This window comes from Phasianus colchicus, chromosome 19 (genome assembly GCF_987193195.1).
Source record: "Phasianus colchicus chromosome 19, bPhaCol1.hap1.1, whole genome shotgun sequence".
Taxonomy (NCBI): domain Eukaryota; kingdom Metazoa; phylum Chordata; class Aves; order Galliformes; family Phasianidae; genus Phasianus; species Phasianus colchicus.
The window spans coordinates 8,479,585-8,496,254 of NC_143454.1; the positions used below are offsets into that span (position 1 = coordinate 8,479,585).

Below are 16,670 nucleotides of genomic sequence, written 5' to 3' on the forward strand. Positions count from 1 at the left end.
CAAAACATTCCACTTGAGACCTGAATTGAGTTTGAACACAATCATCTCTAGCTAGGGAAACATATTCCCCTGGGCTTTTTCCTATCTGACAGGATATCATTTTGCATCAAACTGCCTGCAGTAACTACAAGTTGACAGTCTCAAGCACAATCCATTTACTTCTGCAACACAGCTATGACAGCTCCCAAACGAGGGTGGTGAGGGTTCTTGAAGGAGTCCTGGCCCAGCCCAGCTCACCTAATGTTTCACAGCTTGTGTTGCGGGAGCACTGACCACTGTCACGGTCCAGAGAAGAGAGCTGCTCATCAGACTTGCTGAGTTTGCCAATGCTGCTGCACGGTGAGAGGCGAGGAGATTCTCCCCCATAAGAGTGGCTGCCACCTGACAACCTTCTCTGGGCATAGCAGTCAACATCAAAATCCTGAAGCAAAAAAAAACCCAAACAACCAAAACAACAAATTACCATCATTCTCAGCAGCTTACTAGTAATAAGATACAGCTCAAGGAACATACAACTTGCAGCTACTGTAAGAAAACTAGGAAGGGAGCAGATCAGTGCTGCTAGCCCTCCCTAGTTAGACAAGCCCATTAGGAAGCCAGAAAGCTTCCCACTGGGTAAAGGGCACAGCAGAGAAGCCCCCAAAAGGAGCCCTGCATGCACCTGCTGGAGGCCAGGGCATGCTGTGATCCACAGCGGATGTCACCAGCTGTTGACATTTGTACTGGGTAACTAGAAGGCAAAAACTGTCATTAAATAATTGGGTCTTTATTAAATATTTGGTTAGTTTTGTGCACGCAAAGGGTAAACAGGTGATAATGGGATACAGCTGACGTCAGCTTTTGGTGCCTATTGGCTACGTTTCAATTTCAGAAATTACCTCAAGCTCATCAAGCTGCAAGTGAACCTCACAGGTATTCCCATCCCTGCAAATCAATCTAAACGAGATTGCACCAGTAACTGCAAAACCACCACAGCTTTATCTGGGTCAGCCAACTGACAGCAGAGGCTCCTTAAGTCAGAGCTCTGGGGACTGAGAACAAGATTTGATTTTGGTGCACTTTAACACAATTCAAGTTCTCACTGCTGAGTCAGTAAGTTCCTGAAGGTGTAAAGCAAAACAAACTATTTACAATCTTGTAAACTCCACGTTAGCACAAGTGATAGAGTATGACTAATACACACTGTCACAAGTTTTCTGTAGTTCTACCAGAAAATTTACAAATTTCCCCAAAGTACCAGCAGCAGTCAGAGCAGATGCTTAAACTACTGCTTAGGTTAATTGACATGTTAAACTGGAAATGGAAAAATATAGGCTTCTGATGTCAACCTGCTACATGATCCCTGGCCTGCAAGTAAATATCTTGTAAAGTAAAGATCTTCTAAGTACAGCAAACCACTGTACACCCTGATGTATTTAACACTGCAACACTCAGCCTTTTTACATTCTGATTTTTTACATTCTGCACACCTCAAGGCAACGAAGTTTGGTAGCAGTTCATTCATTATTCTAATCCAACAACAAAATGAAAAAAAAAATACAAAAATCAGCTCTTTGCATCATTCACTTCATTGATGTTCCTGCTGCTAGAATTCCCATCCCAGCACTGTTCCATATAGGGCTGCCTGGGACAAGCAGGAACTGCACTGCACAGCATTTCCCTGAGCTTTTCTGCAGGACATTTCCTTTGGATTTCACAAAGTGTTTATGCCATTACCTGTCTGTTGATTCCAACAGGCAAACTAGATCCACTGGTGGCTCGACTCATGGGGGCCACAACTGCCACTCTGGTTGGGGAAGGCGCCGACTGCCGTTTTTTAGGGGGCAAGGCTGGAGGAGGACTGCAAGACACAACAGGTATTGATGCTTCCATTACCACCAAAAAGACTTTCAGAGGCTTCAGGAGCTTGTTTTTCAGATAGCCTCTGCCTTGCCAGGATGAAAAAGCTCACATCCAAAGCTGACCTGGAGGTATCCAACAAAGAGTATACCCTAACAAATACCGAGTTAACAACACTCTCACAAGAAAGGTCCTGTTCAGTGATGTATTTTTTTAAGCTTGGAGAAGACTCAGTATTTCAGAAACAAAAATAATTGCTGTTTTAAAAATTATTTTTAATGAAGCTAATTAGCACAGCAATTATTTTTACATAAAAGTGGTGGAAGTCCAAATTAAATGTTTTGGTTGACCCGAACAAGGTTTCAGTTCACAGAAATTTTTCATTCCTCCTCTTCAAACTTTTTTTAGGTTTGAGAGGGGTTTCAAAGCTGTAGCAACCTACAGCACAGGAAAATTCTCTGTGCCCTTTTCCTTGAAGCAACAGGAAAGTCAGTGTCACCACACATACATGCTGCATGGGCCCAAGTTGTGGCATTCATCAGTTGCAGATACATTATCATACACCCATTAGTAGTAACCACTGAGATTTTAACCACTGTGTATTTAAGTTTTGCTTCTACTGACAATTCTGGCAATCAAGTTTGTGAAGTTCCCAATAGCACACATATTCTGTTCCTGGAACGTAACAGGATTTTTTTATATATATATAGCCCATGAGAATTCATAAAATACCCAGAAATGTGGTGTTTTTCTGCCAGCCACAGTCCCCCTGATGCTGCATTTTCAAATGAGCTCATGATAAGCATTTTCACACCATCTATTAGCACCAGTACTAAAGGAGAAAAACACCATACATACACCAAAAAGCTGTAAACTGGAGGTTTTCTCTTCCTTCCAAAATAGAACATAGAAACTTTCATGTGGTTACTCACAGGACTGGGTAAGTACAACTAAATAAAAGAGCTTTTTCACACAGTAGTAGCTCCTTTCACTCTTAGTTTGACAACCAATGTAGAGCCACCTGGATGTGCAGAACAGGTTGACAATTGCCAACTGAGGTTAACAAAGCATTTTCCTTTGGATACAATAGTACACACACAACTAAAGCAGCACAGGATACTGCTGTGCAGAGTTGTACAGAATATGGTGTGTATTTACATAGTCTTCAATAAAAGCTTTCATGCATTTATGCAGTGCCTCTCATAGGAAAGTCTCAGGCACTGTACCGTCCTCATGGGGGAAAAAAACAGGAAAGGAAAACACAGACAATGAAGGGTAGTGCTCAGAACAAGGCAGAAAGAACATAAAATCATAAACAGATTCCAGGAGCTGGGAAGAACTACTCAGGAGGACTGGAAATTCAGAAGCATCACTAACCCCTGTGATCTCATGTACCCATTTTGACAAGAACGTATAACAAACAAGATGCTAAGAGCCACTGCCACTCTTCAGCCAGCTGGCTGGCCAGCATTACCTGTTTTCTGCCACACGAATGCAAGGCAGAGGGGGTTTAGGAGGTGCAACCTCTTCATCCATGGAGTCCGTCAGTAGCTCATTCGATTGAGTCATATTAGTTGTTTTGCTCAGGATCTCCATTTCTCGGTCTGTAAGGGGAAGTTCTGATGGGCTGTAACAAGCAAAAGACAGATTGCAGATCACAAAATGCAGTCAGAATGCAGCATGCTGACAGATTAATATATATTTTTAAATCATAGGCAATAAGAGAAACCTACAGCAGAAGGAAGAATTCACATCTGCAAGTAAAATTAGAAGCATACACAGAATAATATGTGGACATGTCACAGCCAAGTGATGTTTCACTGCCAGATTTTGGTATCTTCTCTATCACTGCATAAAGTTCTCTTGGAGTAATGCCACTGTAATGCATAAGACTACATGAAGAACACAACACTGTCTGCTGTGGAAAACAACTCAGTACTTTAATCCAACTATCAGTCAGTAACCAGAAATTACCTCACATCAAGCTACTATACTGGACTGGCATGCACAAGAAATGTTTGTAAGAGACCCACCTATCAGATTTACATGCTGGTAAGCTGGGTTTAACAGGGCTTGTGGGAGAGGGATGCTCCTGCTTTTCAATCGTCAGTTTGACCAGCTCCTGGTGGATGGAAGGGAGAGAAGAAAAAGAAAAGAATCATTAGATGCATAATGTTGCACCCAAACATGCTACAACAGAACAGGATTCTACTGGAATAAAGTTTTGGGTACCCACTCAGGGGTTAATGCTGACATGGGCAGTGAACTGAGCTGAGTGTAAGCTCAGTGGAGAGCCACACAAATGAGGTGGTAAGGGAACAGCATGCACCCAGCAGCAGTTTAACCATATCTAAACTCACAAACTGTAGCCCTATGGGGATTCTGAACAAACCCACATACATTTCTTTTTGCTGTGCTTCCTCTTTCATCACAAATATGTTCCAGTCCCCATAATGCCCTAGATAATATCAAGTTGACTTTACATACATAAATACAAGTACATAAATGCTTTTTGCATGAAGTATTTCAGTTGGCCAGTAAAAGAGTTATGTCACTGCTTTATAGTTCACGAACAAGTGCGTGTCATGTATTTGTTTCAAAAGACTGGTTTCTGAAAGACGTCCAACCAGAAATTAAATAGTGAACACCTTTATTAAAAGGCCTGCTCCCCCCGGAGCCATCTTTTAACTTGTTAGCAAAGAAAGTCTTCATCATTCAGGGAACTATTACAGCGTATCTGCTGTAGGCAGATAAGGTGGTAGATAAAGAGATAAGTGCATGATAATCCTGAACTCCACGTCTGCCAGCAGTCAAAGCAATAATCACTCATTCCAGAAGGATGGAGAGAACTTTTCATGGGTGTCTGAGGCCAACAAATAGATCTGCTGCTCACAGATACAAACACGTGCCCTCTCACAGTTAGGCTGCATAACTGGCAGTGCTTCCTGACACTATTGACTTCCCAGCATGTTATGCAAAGGAAATTATATGGGATCAATTTTATTTATTAGCAGCTTGAAATACAATGTCATCATTCCAGTATCATCTTCACGTCTGTGTCTGCTGAGGTCAGAAATGGTCATTTCCTCTTCCAATACAATAATCACAAAGAGAATAAAGTAGCTCCCCGGATGTGTAAAGGATGGAAACCACAACCCATTTCAACATGTCCAAGTGCACAGCACAACTAATTTTGACTTGGCCATTATATCATTATGTATGTACTTACATTCTTGGTATGACTTTGGGCACAAAAATAATTTGCAGAGAGTCCACCAAACGCACAACAAAATGCACAGGATAAGAGTGCACAAGCACAGCACATACAGATGGCCATCTGGGCTATCACTATGAAGATGTTCCTGTCTGGGACAGACAGACAAGAGACATGGCACCTGCTGAGAAGCACCTCGATTAGCAGAAGCACAAAAGCACTGGATTCCTTGAATCCTGGCTTTTTCTCCTCTCCACTAACCCCAGAATGAGAACTAGTGTTTAAGAATCAAGCCAAGATCTTCAATGTACACACAGAGGTAATCAGCATGCAACTGAGCCAGATGCACATTATGCTGTTCCTTATCAGCAAGTAAAGAGATTCCTGCAGCAGTAATTAGAGATAATTAAAGCCTCTCCACAAACTTATATTACTTCAGCAAACTGGAAATTCCAAGATGAGATGGATTTTTAAGAAGTTATGTAATCAAAACAAGGATTTTTTTTCCCCTGTTATATATTGCTGGCAATGCACTAAAACCTGTGATCAAAACAGCAAACAGCACAAGTGAACAAGCAAGTCATTTGTGCTCGATTCTGAAAATAAAGGGGGAAGTAAACACTCAAATGTGGAAGTGGATCTTGTGTGATCTGCCAGAAAAACAAAAAAGTCTCTCCACAGCAGAGAAGTGTCCAGCTTCTCAGTTCTGCTTCCAGACCTGAAGGCTGGCTTGACCCTTCTAAAATAAACCTTCCTTGCTATGCAGTAGGAGATGAGTACAAAGCACTTCTAAACACTGAGTCTTGGTTGGGCAGACGTTCACTTCTACCCAGACAGCCTCACATCTGCTCTCATTGTGTTCCAAGCTGACCAGACATAAACCAGCTCCAACTGGAAGGCCAAAATAACTTGCAGTCTAGCAGCAAGAGGAGAATGCTACAGCTCAGTGAGGTTAATAGCTCAGGCTTAGCACTGCACTGCTTCCAGCCTAGGCTGGCTCAGCAGACATCTGTGACCTTCCATCCACTTATTCATCCATCCATCCATCCAATGCACACTGCTTTGCTTGGGAAGCAACTGGTATCAGGTACTTAAACCTTGCTTGAAGTGAAAGGACAGTGGGTGTCCCAAATTTCATGCAACTGTAATCTGGATCTAGTGATAACACGGGACCGTAGATTCATTAGGTGATAACAGGGTGAACTCTCGCACTGTTTATCAGGCTACTTCTGTTCAGCTGTCAAGAGTACAGATTTTCATATACTGCAAATGGCTGCTGAGTTGCAACGCTAACAGAAGCTGAGACTTAATGCTGAACTCTTCTCCATCCTGCTGTGCAAACTTAATACCCGCTTTACTTCTCAAATCTGGAGCTTAAAGTTAAAGGGCATATTGTGCAGAATAATCCTAGAAAATCTGTCCACTTTAGGTGATGGAAATGTTTTCTTTCAAAGATATTTGTTTTAAAGGATTGATAAGTCACACTAGGGTTTAGTATCTGTATTTGAGCAACATTACAGATATTCAGAGCACACAAATAATATATCAGGATTCCTGAAAGCACGATAGTCAAAGCTTGGGATATTCATTGGATTTTCACATTCAATTCCAGATAATAAAAACTAAATGGACTTTGAGTACAGTCTCAAAGTGTGCCTTTCCTGACACACTCTTCCAGTTGAAGAACCTGCTGCAGCTCTTAAAAATCTGAATTACCTGCTATACTTGAACTAAACACTGCTCTGCCAGTTCAGCCCTTGTTAAAGATGCTCAACCTTCTCTACAGTATTCAAAATAAGATTCCTAGGAGATATGACAGTCTCTCTGTCCAGATCAAGAAAACTTGTAACTCCAGTACTGGGAAGCTGAATGCACGGCTTCTGTGGCCTTCAGCAGAGAGGCAAGTCTGGAAAACGGTCACAAATAATGAATACCAAAAACTTATTGGGACACAGAAGGAAAGCCAACAGCTTTTCCTGGGTGGTGCAGGGAGGGAACTGTATAAGCGTGTCTCACAAAGGACACAAAGGTTTCCATTCAATGTTTCCATTAGTTACAAAGAATTAATCTTCAGAAAACTGAGCTTAGCTCATCAGCTGTCCCACACTCTCACTGATTGCTGAAAGTAGTGATGTATCACTGACAAACACTTTGACATTCATGCTAAAAGATGAAGCTGGAATCTTCGATTCTCTATGGGCATTGACAGGAAGCATTTCCATTAATTTTTGTCTAGACAAAAAAACATGCAAACTCAGACCTGTAATCTGCATAGGAGATGAAGAGAATGGGAATTACCTGCTGAAAATCCAATACAATGCTCAATTAAGATTTACTGCTTCGGGCAATCCATCCAAATGCCAGGGTGAACATTTAGAAGTGCACACTAATAGCCAAACCATTAATGCTGGTCTTTAACCAGTATACCAAGCAGGACCATTTCACTTCCAGAGCAGTTGATGTAAGAGATAAGCTTACTGAAAGAGCAGGATCTTACCAGCACTTAAAAGCTTCCGACTTTCAGCTAGATCTCTTCCAGAATACAGGCTTGTATGCCTTCTATAACTTGTCTCACGTACCTTAACTCCATCCAGAACAGCTTTTATGACATCTTTAACAGTTGTCACCATCTCTTTGTCTTCAGAATTCACACCTTCTAGCATCACTTGATCAGACCAGCGAATGAGATTGGCCAGGCTCTGGTACACACGGCTGTAGCAGGATGAGATGGCAGAACTGGATGGCAGGGAAGGAAATAGTCAAGAAAAAAGGAAAAAAAAAAAATCAATTACGGAGATACTATCAAATGCTACTAGAGAGAGCACGATCTAAAGTGCATTTCACCCTGTTAAAATTATTTTGACACTATCCACTGTTGTGGTTCTCCTTTCCATTCTGACATTCATGATTTGTGTTCAGCAGGTGACAAAGCCTGGGCTTCCAGCTCTGTTGCAGTTGCTCTCCTGTTCTTTAGAGCCAAATGGAAAAACAGCATGAAAGTACAACCAGCTAATAATCTGAGCTGCAAGCTAACATAGCAAAGCTAAGAAGAATGCTCTTTCCCTTTTAATCCACACCCCCATCCTTTGCCTCAACTTCAAAGGTAACTACCGTATCCTGCCTTTATGTCTAATTGATATTATTTCAGTGCTATCTATGATTTCCTTCTTAACTCCCCTCAGAAAACGTTTTACATAACTGCAAGCTGACTGCATAATTCCTTTACAAATAATTTTCCCACTGCTTATAATGCCTGAAAACAAGCAATTAAAACCCGCTTCTTCACAAAATCTGAGCTGAATGAATTTCAGGTTTGGAAGAGGAAGGGTGTTGTTTTGTTTTGCTTTTAATGAGAACCAGAATCCAAGCCATTGTTCTGAAGGAAAAGAAGTGAAATTTGGAAGGACGACAACCCTAAATAAAAGTTAACCGTAACAGCAGCGCTCAGAGGCACTTTCCTGGCTGCTCTGAAAACACTTCATTACTAAACAAGGTGTGTTAACAGTACTGCTGATGGCAATTCTTTGTAAAATTAAATCAATTTCAAACTGCATCAAAACCATAAAGAGATAAGAGAAGGTGCAATCTTGCCATCATCACAGATACCAGCGTTCTGAATCATCCCATTTCTCTCTGGCACCCATTTGACACTGGCTTAACTCCAGTCATTTCATTATCTGTGAGAAGAGCACCAAACCCACAAACTTGAGTGAGATTATTTAGGTGAGAGCTGTTTGCAGAACCAGGGATACAACCACTGCCAGCTTACAGCCAGAGGGATACAGACAGCAGCAAGGTCTTCTTCGTTTGTTTGTTTTATAAGCACAGTGCTTGCCATTTGTTCTAATTTTAAATGAAATTAACTTAGTAGGAGATATTTCCTAAATAGGGTCCTCCTCCATCTCTTTCTCTGGCTTTGATTCTTTGTGATTAATCTTCGGTCTGCTTCCTTCTAAGGAGGCAGTAATTGAAAGCCTATTTTGTGCTAGATTTAATTACTTTTTTCCTCGATGCAAACCCTCCCCCTAAAGCAAAAAGGAGTCCAACAGTAATTGTAGGGCTTTCTTCCACAGTGACACAAGTCTTGCTCTCTTTTCTTGAGGGGGATTTACCATCAAAAGCACCCCTTTGTGTCCTGCCACTACTCAAAATAAATAAAGTGCATATGTAGTCATGAAAGGACATGGCTTTTAGAGAATGACAAATCCCCTTTTTCTCTGCAAAGCCAAACAAGGCAGAACATACACAAGGGATCTGTGCTGCAGTCCAGAATGAGAGATTCATCACTAAGTAAGGAAGACTCTACTGACTACAAAAATTCTGCTTACAGGCTAAATGTGGATATCCAACTGTCAAGGTTATATTACCTCACTTCTAAGGGAAAAGGTACAAGGAATTTGAAGAATAGAGCCATTTGAAATACTGCTGCTGCTGAAGACCACTTAGCTGATATTTATTTCCAATATATTCTTGGAAGGAAAGATCACCCAGCGGATACACAAATCAAAGCAAGCGACTACAAAGATGACATTTTCTATCCTAAAAATATTTGCTGACATTTTACATGTTCTCCTGATGTAACAGGAAAGTTTGTTCTCTCTTTCACTAAGTGAAAGCAGGTGCTTGTCAGGAATTTAATGACTGCAGGAAACCTGATAGCAACGGAAGAAACTTTTGTGCCTGAATCCAGAAGCCTGATGAATGCTCCAATTCTAACAGCTATTGCTCTTTGTACTTCCACAAACCCAACCTAAATTGCAGCCCCCCTGTCTCAGTCACAGCTCTGGTACTCACCCATTGTCTCCTTCCTTTTGTGCTATCAGATAAAAGCATGCCCTATGTACTGGGACCAGGCAGCACTAAACATCTCTGTTAATAAAATATTGGCACCCTACAGCTGTCTTGACCGTACCACAAAACTTTCTTGCAGCACAATTGTACTGAACATCTCAAAAACAAAAGTTTTGGAGATACTTACTGGGAAAACAGGAACCAAGCAAAAACCAGCAGGATTCAGCAAAAACAATTATAAATATATATATATGCATTTCTCTGCCTGATTTTGCATGTGTAGTAGTATTGCTTATTCCTTATTGTTCAATTATATATATATATTTTTTCTTTTAAATCAATTTCTCTATCACCTATAAACAGCAGGCGGACAGATCGCTGTGGCTTGATGACACCACAGATTCTTTCAATGGATGTCGAGCTTTGCTTTGGCCAATTCTGACATCTTTTCTGACTTCAAACTCGTTGTCTAACTGGCTTAAATGTAATACAGCAGGCATCAGAGCAAACCTATAATCAGTCTGTGGAGAGCACACAGGAATGAACTTGGACTGGCTGATCTACTGAAGCACATTTGTTTATTTCTGTTCTGTATCTACTCCAGTAAAATAAAGTAAAAAACTAATAATAAACTAACAGTGTAGGCTGACTTTTATCAGTATGGATGAATTGAATGCAGAAAGAGATTACCCCGAAGACAAGTTCCTTTTCAGGCAGAAACTACTGGAATTTGTTAGCTTTTAGGATCCTGTTGTGGACTTCAAAAATAGTAAAGAATCTGAAGAGAATCAGTAAATTACAAATGTTTATGCTAAGAATCACTCCTTCCTCCTCTCTAAAACCATTCTAAGTTGTTTTATCTTTCCATAGCATGGACTTCTTCACAGCATGGAGTCTGTTTTTAAGCTGTGCTTGAAAATTATACACCACTTCATAAAAATGGCAGTCAACCTATTTGTTACTATACCGTTTTCCAACTCACATGCCACGTAATACACAAAAAAAGAAAGAAGCTGAGGAGCCTGCTGGTCTTCCATAGCTCCAAAACCCAAGAAGGAAAGCTACCTTTGTTGGATGCGTGGGTCAGTTTGCACCAGGGGCAGGATGGCTTCCAGCACTTTACTTGCTGAGCCTGGCAGCATCTCTAATACTTTCTTATCAATTGCCATTTTGTCCACAATCGTCTTAAAGTAGCGCAGCGCACTGACGACCTCCTTCTCCTTCTCCTCTAGCCATGATACGTTCTGAAGAAGAGGAAAAAGTGAGAGAAATGTTATAACATCAGGATTTTAAAGGGAAAAGTTACTTTTATTTACCCAAAGAGGAGTCTGCAACCTAATTCATTCTGTGATGGTGCTGGGTCAAGGGAACCCACACGCCTTTCATAGGGACAGACCATGAAAGCTAAGTTTTAGCATCAGGGAATGAATGTTGCAGAAGGGAACAACTCGTTGGCACACAGCTGAGTTGTTGCCACCAACTTCCATGCCATCATCAAAGTGAGGAAAGGAAATTCAGAAGTGATATATGACATCCTAATGGCATTCTGGACAGGGCTATTTAAAAAAAAAAAAGTTTAACAGAGTATGCCTGGAGGACTTTTAATGCCACAAGTAGTTCCTAAGTGAGATTTAAATTAACTACTGAACATTGCTAGAAAGGAGCAGAGAGCTTAGCAGAGTCAGGTTTCATCCATTATCTCTTCAGTAAATTCAGCTTCAAGAATTAATGACCTATGGGCATTGTGAGCTCCCCATACTCTTGTCAGCAGTTGAACTGCTGCTTTTTTACAAAATCAGACCAGCAGCCCAAAAGGCTTCAGGAAGAACAATTTACAGGCAGCACCGGTTAGTAACCAGGGGCCAGATCCATAAAAAGAGTCCCAAGTCCCACCTAGCTCTGACTTTTGAAGCCTGAGTTCAAATCCACTCTGTCATTTCCATCTCGTCCGGGAAGTCCCAAGCCTTGCTGCTGCCTCCCCTTCTGACAAAGCTGCTGGCTGGGCTCTTTCCATTCCTGCTTCACAGCCCACCCACAGTCACTGAGCTTCACTGCTGAGGAGCATCCCGGCAACTCAGTGATCTCAAAAAACACATTTCCCATTCTTTAGGCATGCACCCTCACCACTGCACAGCCCACTCCAGGCTATGGAGAGGCACTTCATGCAAAACGATTACAGAGTTCAGGGATGAGAGAGGCTGGACGTCCCACAAGCAGCATGCCTATGGCCTGTGGTCAGAGCCCTCAAACAGAAGTGAAAAAATGCAGATTGCAGTTCCTGCTTTGATTAATGTTTATATATTCATTCAACAACTGTTTCCTGTAGAAAGGCTTGTGACTTAATAGCTTAAACACTCTCCTGGACACAGGAGGGATGGGCTGGGAATGACACGTGGAAACACAAAGCTTTCCACTGAGCACACCAAGGCACTGCACATCAGCCACCAGTCTATTTGGGACACAGCCCTTTTTTCCATGACTTCCCTGCTAGCTCATTGGGAAAGAACCCTAGGAGAGCACCTTTCATGCATCTCTTTCTCAGGTCCAAAGACCTTGTATCCATGTGAGAGAACAGACACACAGACATACACAAAAAAAGCCTGCGTGTCCTGCAAGAATGGCAGGTTCTGTTACAGAGCTCAAATACATAAGTGTCACTTGTTGCTACGAGGCTGAAGGTTTTTTTCAGTGTGTCCTTAAAGCCAAAGTAAACATAGGATGCAATCTTTCTGGGCTGGAGAGAAGAGTTGGAAGTAATCTCTCATTGAATTCCTCAGCAGAGGTGAGCTTGCCCCCATGGCTGTATCCCCCTGTGATGGAGCAGATCTGTGGCTGCAGGAGCTCCTAGAGCAGTGCTACCACTTGCTTCAGCAACGTCCCAGATAGACAGTAGAGGAGATCATTCAAGCATCACAGCATCTCCTCTCCACCTTCCTGCCTACTTGACACATACAGATATTTATTTTTGCATGAATTTAAAAGGTTTTCCCTTTCATTACAAATGCATCACATATGAAATGCAGATGGGTTACAGAGGGCCATGCAACCACTGACAGAAGCAGTAACAAGTCACTTCTTTCCCCACAGTTTACCAGTAAAAATTCCATCCTAACTGTGCAACAGCAGTGTTGAAGGACACTACAGTACGTCCTCGGATTAGAATCAAAGATGGCCCAGCACAGAAACAGGCTCTGAAAAATATTTTTGCCACATCCAGGTATAAAAGGGAAGAAGAGGAGCATGCACATTGAGCACAACCTTCAGGTTCTGTGCAACGATCTTGCACTAATTTTTAGTATTGCTATTTCTGCTGTAGAGTGATTATCTACTTCAAGAGCATAAAAATAGCACCCAGAACTTGAGAGGAAGGAAAGGATTATTTAGTATAGCAAGTGCATCTTCTGACACAAAATCTCTTATTTGTCAAGACATCTCTGTGTTCCAGTGAGGGACCCTGGTGACAGTTGAGGCACATCCTCTTCTCCACTCCCCTCCACACTAAGCTGATGATGAGCTATTTCCAACTAATTGATTAGCTGGACTGTGGCTATTAAATTACATAAGGACAACACCAGAAATCAATATTTCACAGTACAAAATGTATACAGCTGAAATAATTGTCTACAATAATAAAATGATTGCAAGTCTTTTGATTTCCAATTAAAAAAAATCCCATTCTGTAGATAAAAAAATGCTACTATGTATCTGCCACAGAACAGCATTTTGAAGATGGCTCTTCATTTTATAATTTCTTTCATTTGTGGTCACACATCACTTTAAAGGAAAGACTTCTGCATTTTCTACATGCGTTTTAGTAAATCAATCAGTAAAAATAACACTGGGAGAAAACTTCCCAGTAAAATGGTCCAATGCATTTTTAGAGCAAAAGTACGTTCTACAAGATATGCCTCTGAATTGATCTTAACATACCATCTTCAAACACTGCTGGAACTAAAAGCCTTCAGAGAGTGCTCTCAGACTTCTGGCAGCAGTCTGGTATGCATGTGGGGCAATGCAATGTGCTCAGCTCCCTGGAAAGCTATCTGTTGCCTCCTACAGAAAGAAACTACAGCCTCATCCTTTCCTGTATGATAGGGCAGAACCATGAAGTTCCGCAGCCACTTCCCTGGATGCTAAGCACATCACACAGTGTAAGACAGCTGTACATTGCTGACTGCTCATAGTAACAGCACAGCAGTCCTCAGAGCAGATAATCCAAAGAGTTTGCACGTCTGGCACTGCATATTGGAGGCTTTCAATAACAACTGGGAAAGACTCTGAATTATCACACATAACCTCGGCTGTTCTTAACTTTTGGCTTAATTTGTACTTGAAAATGTATTGCAACATTACTGTTAGAGAGATAGCCTCTATTCTACATAATCAGGCCATAACAACAGAAGAGATAACACTTTGATGTGTGTTTGTGGTGGGAAGGAGTGGTGAGCTCAGCTCTTACAGGGACTGAAGTGCACTGGATGTGAGGAATGGTGTGCTGGAATCAGCTGCTCCTTGAAGGCATCTGCTTGACTCTCCCTGCTGACGTCATTAGAGATTGAGCACATCTTTGGACAAGCTTCAAGGATTTGCTCGCCAGGGTTTTGGATTTTTAAGAAGATCACACCCCAAAACCAGGCAGTGAACTGGAAGCTGTAAGCATAATCACAGGGTGTGCATGTTGGGAAGCTATGTCAACCATTAAACTACATTCTGTAATGAGATATTTAAACAATGATGGAAGGAGGCCTCATCAGCAACTCAAAAAGAAAATACATCTCATTGTACACTACATAACACAGTTTAAAACAAACCATAAAGCATCCTGATGTTCCCTGACATATCTGCAGAATTCTGCATAGGACAAAGTCACAGACTGAAAGCAGAACTGTAGATTTTAAAAACCTGAGTAACAGAAAGCAAGAAACCAGCAAGACTAATAGAAGATGCTCTTCATTTGCTTACTTTGTTCACTGACTTCTCTGGTGTTTTCACTGTCAGGTCAGCTTGCTTTCCCTTCTTGGAAGGAGTTCTCTTTATTTTTGGTGAATGAAACTTGCCCTTCAACTTCATGGTGAACGAGGAGAGATGGGAACGCTCAGAATCTAGAAAGACACAGAAAAGCATTACAAGGTTAGGGTAAACTGGCTGAAAACAGGAAAGTTGTGCTACAGCATTATCTGGGAAACCAGCCTATGAAAAACATTGCAACCATGTTAATTTGTTGAGTGGAACAGGATTAAAAAAAAAAAATTGTGACTCTATTATGTTTGCAACCGCAATATGACCACCATTTCCTGCTTCCCCATGGAGGCAGAAATACTGAAGTGCCAAGGCAGGAACAGCAGGATCCTATTCCTCTGTGCCTTGTAGAGAAAAGGAAAAACACATCTCTCAAAAGCACTCAGCCCAAGCAAATCCCAAAGTACTTTATGAAGGAGGTAACCACCATCCCTCTCTTGCACACGAGGAAATAAAGTCATGGGGATGAAGTGGCTTGTTCTTAGAGCAGGGAAGGAACCTGGGTTCCTGAGCCTTGCTGGGGTCAAGGAGCCACCAAGCAGGTACCAGGACTGAAAAACACAGGCTGACCTACTGCCCTTCACAGGCTGCTGGTCCCTAGCTCTGTTCACTTGGCAGCACTGCCTCTGGTTGGGGCTGCATGAACTATATGAAGGAAAGTACCAGTCCCAGCCATTCACAGCAGATTACACGCCAAATGTACCAACACAAACCACGTGGACAGAGGGGATAGCTTCAATATTGGTGCATCCTCAAAGGAGGTTTATTACGGAACCACTCAGTCCTTCTGAAAAGCTTGTCTTTTCAAAGTTTTCTGATCATCTAAAAGAAGTCTCAAAGGTTTGCAGTCATGCCACACGCAAACTTACTGGTGAAAGATGTCTTTTTCTGTTTATCCAGCAAGCTAGATAAAACTATGCTGCCTTGAAAGCAATTTAGAATGTATTTTAAGCAAGCAGTACTTTAATAAATGAAGGTTTGAACTGCCTCTCTAGTGACCAAAATACTTCAGCCAAAGACACTGAACTTACCTTTAACTACCTCACCACGAAAAGTAAGCAGTTCTGCTGTACGTTTCTTTTTTTTTTTTACATTATTTGGGAATTGGCTGCACTGGCTGCAGGGAGTCAGAACGACCCAGTCCCCACGTGCAGCACTGCACCACCTCATTAGCATGCAGACTGCAATTAGAAAATGCCGCTGAGTCAAATCTAGCACCCTGAAGCTGAATACCACACTGCAGCGTGAACACCACTCCTAATACCCAGAAATCACCCAACCACAACTCGAAGGAAAGAACCTGTGCTGGTCCCCCCTTATGGCTGTCTCCCCTTCAACTTTTACCAGGCAGGGCATTAAGACCCTGCTATTAACACCCTCACTGGAGCCAAAACTCCACTTAGTTGGGTCCTCTGGATCAAAAATTTTGCAGGCACCCTATTAATGGAAGCTTCAGTTCTCATCTTGTCTGGCTGCAGACTTGTTCCCTGCTTACAGGGTTCTCGAAGCTCTCTTTGCAGTACAGAGTCCTGTTCTACGCACTGAGGGAGGCACTACGAACGCTGGTCACTGCAGATAAACCCAGAGGTATCAGGTGGACTCTGAGGAATCACTGGTAGCAGCTGGCACCCCAACTTAGCAACAATTTACGTCATTGCTTTACATCCACATGGGAATCTCCAAACCTTTAAAACCTCTCCGGCTCCACAGTGTTGAAGGTCACCACTGAAAACAGTGCCTGGCTGCCCTCATACGCCGTAAAAAAGTAATTGTTTGGTACATGATGGGAGAACTTTCATACATTGTA

General features: G+C 41.9%; 1 protein-coding gene across 8 annotated transcripts in view; it reads right to left on the reverse strand.

Moving 5' to 3' along the window:
• Positions 1–16,670, reverse strand: part of RAPGEF1 (Rap guanine nucleotide exchange factor 1) — a 75,406-nt gene that overhangs the window by 32,167 nt on the left and 26,569 nt on the right. For all 8 annotated transcript variants that reach the window (XM_090121192.1, XM_090121188.1, XM_090121191.1 and 5 more), the window contains 7 exons: positions 14,807–14,946; positions 10,910–11,088; positions 7,633–7,789; positions 3,873–3,961; positions 3,314–3,466; positions 1,717–1,840; positions 238–421 (listed from right to left, as the gene is read on the reverse strand). In XM_090121192.1, coding sequence (XP_089977318.1) covers positions 238–421; positions 1,717–1,840; positions 3,314–3,466; positions 3,873–3,961; positions 7,633–7,789; positions 10,910–11,088; positions 14,807–14,946 — 1,026 coding nt within the window. The remainder of the gene's footprint in view (positions 1–237; positions 422–1,716; positions 1,841–3,313; positions 3,467–3,872; positions 3,962–7,632; positions 7,790–10,909; positions 11,089–14,806; positions 14,947–16,670) is intronic.